Consider the following 12,735-nt stretch of genomic DNA (forward strand, 5'->3'; position numbering starts at 1 on the left):
CCTAACTTTTATCCAACTGACTTATAGTACAGCAAACGTCACAGGTTGAGTTATGTTGTATTTGCGAATTTAATCGATATTTTTAATCTAGACTTCATCTCTCGAAGTTAAATGTATTTTTTAGTAGCTATATTAATTCGCTTCGAATTGAAATAATAATAATAATGCATAAGGAATGGTTTTCCAGTGACTTTCATCCAAATTTATGCGCACTAACTGTCGAAGTTACATCTGTTGTGAAAAGGAAATAATTTCTCTTCATATGTCACTGTCTTTATAAATGAACTAGAGTTTGAACTCATTGACGAGTGTTAGTTGAACTGAACCGACAATTCGATTATTTAGTCTAATGTGAGATTTGTAAATGTTAAATAACTAAAAGGCAAGGTCATTGGTTTACAACTCTATTTCGTTTAACTCCAGATACCATCTAGGTTACAATATATTAGACAGTTTAATTAGTGTTCTATGTTTTTTAACCATATTCTTAGTACTATCACTATTTTCCGTACAGTTTTATTTTACAAATTTCATTGATTTGAAAAGTGTATGATCGTGCATACCTGGAACTTTTGTGCACACTCTATAATTCATTACACACATTCGTTTATATTCACTTTAAATATGAAAACATTACGGAACAATAGACAAGGTGTATATGTGAAGTAATATTGTGCAACAAATGCCTCCCCTTTTTTAGAGAGGCTTTCGTAAAAACCAAATGCAGCACATCTAAGACAACCATTAAAAACCTGGAAGTAATAGATGGTTGCTTCGTCTTAATATGGGACTCAACAGTGAGCACCTGCAACTTCGAATCGAAACCAAAACCTTCGTTCTCTAGCGCGAACGCTTGACCCCTGGATTAATGTGTAGGAATCCGATGGTTTACAAGTTTAACTTCAATCAACCCACGATTTTGCGCAACCATCTACAGTAAGAACGTTCCTCACACCCAATACAGCTAGGCCCCGGTGGCGACAGCTCGTTAAAATTCCAAAAATTTCCTCGAAGTCAGTTATTAGTGAGTGCATGATGACTTTCAGTGTTATGTTGTGGTAATTGTGGAATTTCATTGAAATCACTAACCAATTTACACCAGAAAACCCAGATAACACTTGGAATTGCATATTTAACTATAAAATAAAAAAGAGATATTTTTCGGTTGGATTAATCATTACTAAAGTCCTTAGAAGTCATGTAAGTGAATAGTATTAAAAACTAAGTGTATACATCATTTAAGCTGACTTTCATAAGTTAACAATTTCAGTACATACCAAGTGGTATCGTTAAACTTCTCATGATATCTGACAAAATGTTAGCATGGATTAAAAACCCAGTTGACTTTTTCTAAATTGCGTCACTTGTGTCAATGTAGAATACCTGGTTGATGTTTTCGGGATCATAGTAACCAGTGATAAAGACTTTGTGTTACATAATTCGTAATGGTTACTGATGCTGAAGGTGCATTAACTACTACTACCACTACTTTTAAAAAAACAAATGTTCCGCATGGTTCTGACGTTTAAGAAAACCCTGATGTATCTTTAAAAGTTGTCATTGTAATTTTCAATGCGTTCATTATTGTAATCCCTATTTTTCTTACGGTAATAAAAAAAGTTGATTTTCCAATCTTTTCATTTCACAACAGGGCAGTGATGTCACGTATGGATCAAACAGAATTCGATGGTTTCGAATATGTGAATCCTTTGCTCATGTCGTTAGATGAACAAGTGTAAGAGGAATTCTCATTCCCCCCCTTCCTCAATGGCTCGTTGTGTTAATCTATCTACCTTCTTTTTTTTTAAAAAAAAATCACTTTTATTCAATACTACCATCATATCTATTAACAAATAAATAAATAGTATTTTATATTGAATTTTTTTTTAAAAAAAAAAACTAATTTATCATATACATTCCATATTCATTCAATTAGCAAAATAAAAGTTGTTTAAATCATTTACCAACAGTTCAATGTTAAATTAACTTAAGAACATATCAAATGTTAAAATATTTTCACTTCTTTTGATTTTAGGGTATAATTCTTGAAATATTTTCTTTTTATATAAGAAAAAAATATTGCTTACTTGGAAGTTTATATTATTTGAAGCACACACACACACACGTACATATATATATATATATATATATTCCTAGGAAAATTTATTTTGTTTGTTTATTATCAAACAAGCTTCCTTTATTGCTCCGTGTTCTTTATTGATGAACAAATGTGTTTAATTATTTTTTCTCTCGCTCAATTAATTCTGATGAAAATAAATGCTGACTGTATTTCTATCTTTTTCGAAGTTGTTGTTGTTGTTTTTTTATAGTTTTTATCAATGTTTACTTATTTTCTCTAATTTTATAATTATGGAATGAGTTTAAAGTAAATTATAATGAAATGTTCATTGTAGTTACTGGTAAGTAGTATTAATATGATTTAAATGATAAAATGAAATACTCTTAAATTTAACACTCAGTGAAGATAACTTTCTGATGACTTCTAACTACTTACTACTTTAAAAGTATTCCGAGACATAAAACTAGATGGCCAAATTTTTTAAGTAAATAATTAATCAACTTTTTGCGCTAAATTTCTCTGAACGAAGGTTTTTATTTTTGAGAAAACACGAGAATTTATTAACTATATCAGTGTTCAGTTACATATTCCAAAATTGACTTATCGAAATAATGGTTCATCACTTTCCCTGTTAAAAAACTTGCCAAACGACACATTTTAGAGATTATTTTACAAAACCAGTTCATACCAATATTAGCTATTCACATAGAATTCAATTCTAATGGATAATTTTATTGACTAGTAAGTATTCACAAGGAACAAAATACTTTGTTAGTCAAATCTAAGAAACTTAATACTGAAAAACTTCCATTCGTTCATCGTATAAATGCATCCAGCTAGAATTATGAAACCATTCAGTTACACTGTTGTATTTTTGTTCCTTTGGTTGAGTGATAATGTCAAAAAGACAACAGTGCATTTTTAACTTGATTTTTACTGTTCAACGATAACTATTCTGAAAAAAAACCGTTTTGAATTGATAACCTTAAATTAGTAAATAATCACTTTGGTTGGGAAAATGAAAGCCAGTCGTTTATTGGCTGAGTCGGTTACGTCATAGAAATTATTTTAAAATCTTCCCTAGTTGTTTTGACCCTAGATATGGGTTTCAGTAATTCTTTTCTCGAAGCAAGTTTTTTTCACTCTTGAGTGTTGTTTGAAACAATCGTTTCATTGTCTTTTAATTCTGTATAAATATTCTCTGCAGGATGTCTCTATAAATCCTATTGAAGCGTTAAAGTAAGGAAACTGAACAGGACATATCTTAACAATACTGGAAAGAAGGTTAGTTCATCAAGATACCAAAAAAATGAACATTCGAGCAAATGTGAGAATTACAGAGGAATCATACTACCTTCAGTACTAGGGGAGGTTTTCGATAGAGTATCACTGAACCGGTTGAAAGATTCAGTAGACGCCCAACTTCGAAATAAAATGACCAGATTCCTTAACGATCGGTCGTACACAGACCAAATCGCGATACTACGGACCATCGTTGAACAATCAATTTAATGGGATTCGTCACTGAGAAAGCTCTTGATAGCATGGATAGAAGAACCTGCTTCTACACTGTGGTGTATCTGAGGAAATCGTCAACATTCCGATTGAATACCGGTGTCAGACAAGGCTACCTACTCTCCCCCTTCCTCTTTCTTCTGGCGGTCGACTAAATTATGAAGACCTCAACATCTGAGGGAAAGCACGAAATACAATGGACAGACTGGATGCAGCTAGACGATTCGGACTTCGCAGATGACTTGGCTCTCCTATCCCATGCACACGAACAAATACAGGTCAAGACAAACAGTGTAGCAGCAGTCTCTGCATTAGTAGGCCTCAAAATACACAAGGGAAAAGTGAGATCCTCAAATACAACACGGAGAATACCAAACTAATCACACTTGATGAAGAAGCTCTGGAAGAGGTGGAAATGTCCACGTACCTACCTGGTCGGCAACATCGATGAACAAGGAGGATCCGATTCAGACGTACAAGTGAGGGCACATTCCTGCAGTTGAACAATATATGGAACTCAAAACAACTGTCAACTAACATCAAAGTCACAATCCTCAATACGAACTTTAAGACAGTTCTACTGTATGGAGCTGAAACTTGGAGAATTATCACAACTATCATCAAAAGAGTACAAGTATTAATAAACAACTGTCTACGCAAGATACTGAATGTTTGTTGACCGGATATCATCAGCAAAAACCAACTGTAGGAGAGGATAAACCAGATTTCAGCTGAGGGAAAAATTAGAAAATGATGTTGGAAGTGTCTAGGACATACATTGTGGAAATCATTAAACTGCTTTACGAAGCAGGGGCTAACTTGGGATCGTGGAGGGAAGCAGAAAAGCGGAAGACCAAGGAACATACTGAGCCAGGAATTGGAAGCAGACATAAATGGGATGAATAGCGACTGGAAAGGATTGCCCAGGACAGATGGAGAATGTTTGAGTGACTTATGCTCCTCCGCGGCGGATAACAGGTATAAGTAAGCGAAGCTCTGAGGTCCAAGGAATGATTGCATACAATTGCGTGAGTTTACACTATTGACGTACCTTGAAAGTAAATGGAAACTGTGGTCCAGTATATCTTGTTTTTTATTAGACATCCAACCGATTTGAGTCAGCAATGAGAGATCGTATCAGTTAGTATTATTAGAAGCCTACGTTATATATACTTTGTTTGGAACAGATGATTTACCGTCATTTTCCCAGTTATTCTATCGTTTGTGTGTGTGCTTATTGTGCGTATTTATCCATCTCTGCTTATAAATGTCGAGTCAATTTTTAGTTAGATTGAGTAGGATGAGAAGCCTCTCTCCAGGCTGCATCTCTTGTTGTCTGTCTGAATAAATGAATCCCCTGAGTAGATTCTTTCGATTCGTCCTTGGCTTTTGTTACCACTTCTAAGAAGTCGGGGTTAGCCTAAATATAATATACTATTCCGAATTAAATGAAGAATTTGTTTCATGATTGATTCACCTTGTGTATTGGAGTCATCACATTTCCACTGAAAGTTGACTTGAAATAAACAAGCATTCAAAAACCGGTTAACAGTTTGATATGTCCCATGAAGAATGAGTTGACGACCTTGCTATATTACACTGGCTGGATCCATAGTATTATTTCCCTAGCCATTAGAGTGCACTAAGTTAAATGGATTAGTATCCGCTGAAATGTAGTGTTTGTATGAACTAATGATTGTTGTGTACTTGATTCCTGATTGATTTCGAATTTTAAATACAATACTTTCGTTTGTGCTCACCTAGTTTTATTTGGCTTAAATCGCGCTGCTTCAAGAATTTCTAGTTAATACAATAATTCGAATACTTCTAATTATCATATGAATGTAAATTTTAATATCTATCAACTATATTAGTGTTTGTCATGTAAAAGGAACCAATGCTTATATTTGACAAAGAAAAGTCAACTTAAAGTTATTTGAAATACATTTGTTCAATAAATTGTTCATTAAAATAGACAATTTTTTTTAATGAATGTTATACTCTTCAATATGTTTACCTGATTGAAATTGTTCAATCAAAATTATAATAAAATTAGCTCAAGAGAAATGCTTGTCAAAAACACTGAACTGTGTTATAAAGTTTACAAAGAACTCATATTTCAGTTGTCTGAAGGTTCTTAGTTATCTTTTCAGACAACATAAAGTCAATGTTTTTATCTCTAACCCAAGTAAAAAATTGGTAAGACTAAATAGAATTTTCACTTATAAATCAACTCAAATGTTGACTTTATTGAGATAATATTTTAATTATTAATAGTCCTATATTGATGTGATAGTATTTGCTCTGTTTTCAATGAATCGAATTCTTCATTCATGTGAGTTGGAATTTTACTTACGACTTAAACCTATCACTTGAAATAGTAACTGAGTATTATCTTCGAGCTATCGAATTACATATTTCGTAATAAATATAAGTTATCTTTAATATCGTATTACTTTCCGGTTACTATATTTATTTGTATCTCAGATTTTTGTGTGGATAGTTTTCTTTCACCATATAATTTATTGCAATGGCACATCAATTAATGTTAGCTAATAATAGATTTCATCGTACACTTTTCTTCACAAATAATGATATTCAGTTGTGCATAAATCTTATTCAATGAGTGCGTTTTCAGTTAGATAAAATTAAATGTTCCAAATTTTTATGAAATAACCACAAAAATAGTTAACTTCTTCAAATCAGTAAACATTTAATCTCTATTCACACTAGTGTAAGTTATTCATGTTTAACCTTTCTCCAATTTACCCTTCTATTTCTTAACATAATAATCTCTTTTATTTGAAAAATCGTCTAAAAAAAATCAAACAGTTTAATATTACGTTACTCAAGACAGCGTTTGAATTAAAGCTTAGATCATATTACATTATTGTAAAATGAATCAATTAACTTTTTGGTGGATTTCTGTTCTCTGAACTGGATGGTTTGGTCGTGGAGCTTTCATCGTTATTCTGAGCGACATCACCAGCAGAAACTACAGGTAAAAGTGAAGTGTTCGAATTTCTCCACATATGACTCATAGCTTGTCCTGCAGATCTCAATCTTGATTGGTTGTTGTTGATCTTTAACCTGTCATTGTTTACTTTATTTTGATTGTATCTCCCACTGATTTAGTTTTTGGTCCTTTATATATATATATATATATATATGGAATGAACACTAGATGATGTATTTTAGGATCAAAAGAAATAGTTCTCCAATACAAAAATTATATTTGAGGCATGAAAATTATTAAAATTAAAAACCAAGCGTTCAGCAATTTTAACTTTTTTAAATGCCTGCCTACCTTTTTATTTAGTTGAACAAATAAATATTGGCATAAGAAGGCGTCTTAATACATATGCGCCACACAATAACAGTGAGATTGTAAAAAGATAGAAAATGTAAAGTGTGTATGATAAAAAGAACAACGAACAGAAATTAGTGAATGAGAGTGAAATAATAATCATAATAGTAATAGCAATAATAATAGGTGAAACAGTTCAATTACCAAAATACAACCAGAATGAGTCCCTTCAGCTAAGGAAGGTCCATTCATCTTTATGAAGTTATAGAATAATTGCTACTGGCTTCCACTCTGAGCAATATCCGATAACGTTTCTAGTCACTCTGTCGCACCATCTCTAGGACCCCAACCAATGAGTCGTGCAGGACCAACAGAAGCCAGTCCTGTACAGTTTCCTTTCATAGCACGACACCATGCCATATACTGAACACCTCCCTGCCTTTCCAACCCAGCCCCAGCGTCGGCGAATAATCGACAAAGTGCAATTCTCTGGGACGAAACTCGTAGTGCATGTTCAAGCCGCTAAAGTCGATGTTTCAAGATGGTGACACCGGTTGAATCATCATCTTTGTTCCCAAATACGAGACGCCGAACCTCTGCATTACTAACATGGTGTTGCCACTAGATGTCAGCAATCCTTCGGGGACAACGATGATCAAACACAAAGAGTTCTCTAACATCCCCAACTCAGAGAGGTCAGGTCTCACAAGGACAGGACTGCTCTCCCCAACGCGTTGTAGATCTGACTTTTTGCAACCAGACTAACATCACGAAGGCGCCAAAGATGGCCCAGATTGGTGTAAGGCGCTGTGGACTTCACTATACGTGAACTGATCTCATCACTCGGGCCACTACCAGCTATTACGCAGCTACCCAGACATACGATCTTCTCGACTACTTTAACTGCTCATTACCAAAATTGAGTACATGTATGGACCTTTGCCAGTCTTGTAAAATTGATTTTCTTACATGTTTTAAAGCCTTTATCAAGAGAATCGCACCAATTGCTTTCGCATGCTAGAGCTATTGAGTCAAACGGAAGAACAGGTAAATTTGTGAGCGAAATAATGTTGAGGCTTATAACTTTTTAGCTCGAACTTGATATTTCTTATTTGAAACTAAGTCACGCATGCAATATTTGAAATCGGTACTTGATGTAGTCTCAACCAACAGCTTTGACTTACTCAAAGCACATAAAACCTAGTACAGGGGGGACAGCCAAGAAAATAGAACGCGCTGTTCGAAATATAGAGACAACAGTATGAAGAGGAAAAAGGAATATATTCAAAGGGAAAGAAGTAAATAAGTGGCCAATAGTAGTATATAGTAGACGGCGCAGTTCAGCTAACAATATACCAAGATTTCTTCCAGTTAAAAAAACTATTTTTATGAAGACCAAGGAAAAGAAAACTGACCAACTAGAATTTTCCCACCCAATATCAATAATTATTGCAAAATGTGATATCTACTAGGGTAACATTCGTGATACAACGCCAAGTCACTACGGCTGGCATCTCAAGATGGTGACACCAAGTGAGTTATCGTTACGGTCTGAACACGCTATCAAGCCTAAGTAATCAACATCAAGTTTTCTTTAAAGCCGTTTACCTCCTGCATCTATATTTAACTTTGTCATAGATATTCTTTTGAAGATAACGGTCTCATCGTCTAACGTTTCAGTGACTGGCTGCTTATCAGGAAATCTACTTTTTGACTTGAAACATACAGATGAGACAATCCTGTTTAGTGAATTTTGCTCCATTTTACTTCATAGGTGTAGCCATTAAGGAAAGAGGATATTTATAGGTTACTAGTATCCCATCATGTGTCTTCGAACAATTGCTTGTGTATTTTTTGTGAGCGATGTGGAAGTTAGGCATAACATACTAAATAATGTTGAACTGCGTATGTCCAACCACCACTTACCTCGACGAATATTGCCTGGTGTAAGAGTTAATCGGGAGAAAGCTAGGGAAAGCCAAACTAAGATGTGGCACCAGTCTTTAAGGAAACTGGCAACTGGACTGAGCCATGTACACCGGTGTAGACTACCTGATTGGCGTCCGCATGATTATCGTAACCAAAGGTTCAAGATTCTAAGTGACATATCTTAAAGCTGCTCGCAGTGACACAATTATGTTCACTCTTTGCATTAATTTAGAACCTGAGTGTCGAAATACTCGTATACAGTTTCTCTACTACCACTACTGTTACTTCTGCCACTTTAGTGTTTGTCTTGATAATTTAATCTAGCTGTGCTAATTTGGTATGGCAACTTGAGCCAGGGCATGTATTGGGTTCTACGTTGCAAGCGAATGATTAAAGCTACATTCTTGAATCGAAGCCCTAAGAGCACCCTATTAGGATCTAATACAAGATTAAAGTTATAGAATAAAAGAAGTGTGGAAGATATTCACATGATCTTCAACTAGAAGCATTACATGTTTTGATACCCACTAAGGTAACCTAAATTTTCACATAAAAACAGATTTCCGCATTTCTTCATTAGACTGTGTAATATTCGAAAGAGAACGGTAGACAAAGGTACTCCAATTATAAACTATTTATTAACTAGTATGCTGAGAATAAAAATAAAATGACATGTTTATGGTATACCGATTAATTTGTAGAAAAATGAACGATTAGTAATAAACAGCTCTCAAAATAGTTGGCGCAATTGTTAGAAAACCAAAGAAAGCCAGGCGAACACAAGGGTCATGCCACCAATAGGTGCTATTCTAGAAAATCGATCATCTCCAGTTAGAGCCACATAATAGCATGAACCAGAGAATAGTAGAGTTCCAGTGGCGAAAAGAGTAGCAGACTGTAATAGATTAGTTCAAATTCATTGAAGTCAGTGATTTACCAAAACAGGACGTCTGAATAAAGGCGTGGTTAGCAAAGCCACCGAATGAACCAAATGATAATAAGCCCCAGTTTTGAAAATTTGTCTTTGTTTATCTTGTTCATCTTTGAAGCCTAAAAGTTAAAACTTTGGAGTAAGTAAATCTAATCTTTTTACCATGAGCACCATAAGCGCTCGCAATAACAGCCAATGCCCCAGAGAATCCAGCTAGTCGTACCAACATTGAATCCCAACAAAATGACGGTTTAACTTCAATCATAGGACTAGATTGACCAGTTGTACTGCGACCCATGAGGTTTAATATCCCATTAACGTAAGGCAGGTGTACCATCTACAAAAAGTGGTACTAAATATATAGTAGTATTTCATAAAAGATTATTATTTACAGGAGAAAACGATCGAAATTATTGAACTGATAGTTCTGAGTTGAATACAAAATATCCGGGTGTATTCGAACATAGGCCCATCAGTATATCCATGAGGCAATTGAAGATGAACAGGATTAAAAATTTTCAGAGAACCACACATGCCATAATAAATTATGGCTTGTCACAAAGTTCTGTCATACACGATATTTGTTCGGCACTTCAAGTCATGGATAGTACAGGAGTTCGATAATCATTCCTTTTATTCCAAACAAAACAACGGATAAATATATAGTCCTTGATTTCAACACAGGCCTTAGGATCGTTTGGCCTTCACAAACTTTTTGTTTCTTGGCTTTGGAAAAAATAGCAAACGACTAAGCTATCTAAACTGTTACTTCTGTAGTTGTTACATAAATACTTAATCATTTCTTAAAAACTGAAACTAACAACTGGAATCACTTTGGTAAGACTACTTCTAACCAATACACAGCCAACATCCCGGTTAACCTGACTAATCATCGTCTTTAAAGATTCTAAGTCATGCACCAGAATTTTGCCTTATTCTCGGTTTGCCACAGCCATTCAGAATTTAGCAAAAGTTAAAGTAATTATGTCATGTTAGGAATTTGGCTAGATAACAGACAACAGAGATGTAGCTGTCTGGGATTTGAATTACTTTTTTGTTACTGACGTCTCGACTACCAGCTTCGGAAAGTTCTTTGATCAGAAATAAAGGTTGGAAACTTGAGGCAGCTGATTGCAAAACCTACAATAAAGTTGTGGATTTGTGAAGAATGTCATCTTGTGTTCATTATTATCATATACTTTTATATCCTCCTAACTCACTTTATCAAATTATAAAATTTACTTTTTCCTTAAAAAATGTGGCAGTATATGATTTCTGTGTATAATTAACGTATACGTACTTTACAAGTATTCATTTTGAACCTAGAATGGCCGACTTGTGACATTCTGATGGAACGAATAATGGTAATCGCAAGTATGCTCCCTCCGTTCAATCTTACTGGGTGAAGTGGCAACGACAACTCAACGAACTGGGACTTTACCAGATTTGTCTCGAAACTGGAGACACTTGGGGTACTGTTGTAACTTTTTTACCACAAAATCTTGGCACTTATAAGATGGATCGCTTCCTCACTTATTATAATTAGTAAGTATTTACGACTTTCTTTCTTAAAAATTTCTGGGCCAAGTTCTTTTTATTCCAACGGCATGTCTTGTGGTGACCTGATGCTAATGGGCAATTTCATTTTAAGAGAAACTGTGAAAGATTATTGTTGGAGTGACAGCTAAAATTAAGTGACCTTTACGAATTTAAAACCAGTTCGAAAGTAAATAAAAACCTTTGACTATCAGCCTCAGCTAAGCCTCCAAATTAACCGACGAAACCCTCAAAACCTGGACAAAGCAGGCCGAACAGTGGATAATAATCCCACCTATTAAGCCAAATTTTGAAAAAATTAAACGGCCTAAAACAAAATGACAGACTTTTTTTGCATAAAAACGACTCACCAAGAAAGCATTTACATATGAATTATTACCACAATATCTGTAGAACCGAATACTAGTCTCCAGGAATCAATAACGAGGTATCTTCGAAAACGGAGGACAGTGATATAGCGACTTTGTTTACTTAATCCAAGTTATTTATGGGGATCTATAATAACTTTTGCTAGCATCGCTAGCCACGAAAATTAACGGTTAGCGCTAGAAGGTATTTAAATTTCTCTGGAATAGACTATGAACAACACAACCTTAGTGAAATGTTATTATACTACCGTTTCACTAGTCTACTAGTGTACTGCATTACTTGTTGAATCCCACTAATTGAGTGCAATTGTCAATACATACATAAATGGAGGTTAAACGACGACAATCACTCATAATAAAAGCCCACCCAAACTAGTGAGTGAGCTTATAACACTTCAACAGCTTTATTCTGTAGGTAGAAAATCCAGTCGGCTTTGTAAAATTACTAGCTTATCAAATCACCGGTAGGCAATAGTGCAGTTAGCGAAGATTCGTATACCGTGAGTGAGTATTAATTCACGGAGTAACAATGAATAATAGAAAGAAAACAAACAATAAGCACGAACGCAGTATCTTGCGTTGGATTGTGTTATATTATGTTGCGCATACAATAGAATAGGCGCTTTAATATATTATGCACAATCCTGAAATCAAATAAACAATGAGTACATTCAAATAGTTGTAGACGGAACAAAAGACCTTTTCGCTTAACGAGCCTCCTTATCTAGTAGCAATGGGTCACCGATGTTTCAAGGTAAAAACTTATGTATATTTGGCGATAAAAAGATAAACAATAATAGATTGAAATTATGTACTAAGTCCTTATGGATATGTCACGTTTTCTCGTGAAGCAGACCTGTAAAGTTGCTTAGACTACCTCATCTGACAACGAATTCCTGAACTTAACCAATTGTAAACAATGAAAGACGTGCCTACAACCTGTTCTGCTATGTTGTGTGCCAACATTCTGGGTGTTACCCCCAAGATTTTTGTTAGGACTAAGCTTAAGTAAGTATTTAATAAGATACCTAGGGGTGTTTAAAATGCT

The 12,735-nt window shown here is 34.6% G+C and overlaps 2 protein-coding genes across 3 annotated transcripts in view; one reads left to right on the top strand and one right to left on the bottom strand.

Annotated features, from left to right (window-relative positions):
• The window catches only part of MS3_00004315 (uncharacterized protein), a gene marked incomplete at its 5' end in the record, with an annotated part of 45,521 nt that extends 42,667 nt beyond the window's left edge, over positions 1-2,854 (top strand). For both annotated transcript variants that reach the window (XM_012938776.3, XM_051212219.1), the window contains one exon: positions 1,652-2,854. In XM_012938776.3, coding sequence (XP_012794230.2) covers positions 1,652-1,739 — 88 coding nt within the window. In that variant the 3' untranslated portion in view covers positions 1,740-2,854. The remainder of the gene's footprint in view (positions 1-1,651) is intronic.
• A 3,943-nt stretch (positions 2,855-6,797) lies between these two features.
• Positions 6,798-12,457, bottom strand: MS3_00004316 (uncharacterized protein). The gene is made up of 4 exons (XM_051212220.1): positions 11,670-12,457; positions 9,925-10,099; positions 9,769-9,881; positions 6,798-9,726 (listed from the first exon to the last, which is right to left on the bottom strand). The coding sequence occupies exons 2-4, from the start codon at positions 10,097-10,099 to the stop codon at positions 9,583-9,585; spliced, it is 432 nt and encodes a 143-aa protein (XP_051072377.1). The 5' UTR covers positions 11,670-12,457; the 3' UTR covers positions 6,798-9,582.
• Between the last annotated feature and the right edge of the window lie 278 nt (positions 12,458-12,735).

The sequence above is a fragment of the Schistosoma haematobium genome, chromosome ZW (assembly GCF_000699445.3).
Source record: "Schistosoma haematobium chromosome ZW, whole genome shotgun sequence".
NCBI lineage: Eukaryota > Metazoa > Platyhelminthes > Trematoda > Strigeidida > Schistosomatidae > Schistosoma > Schistosoma haematobium.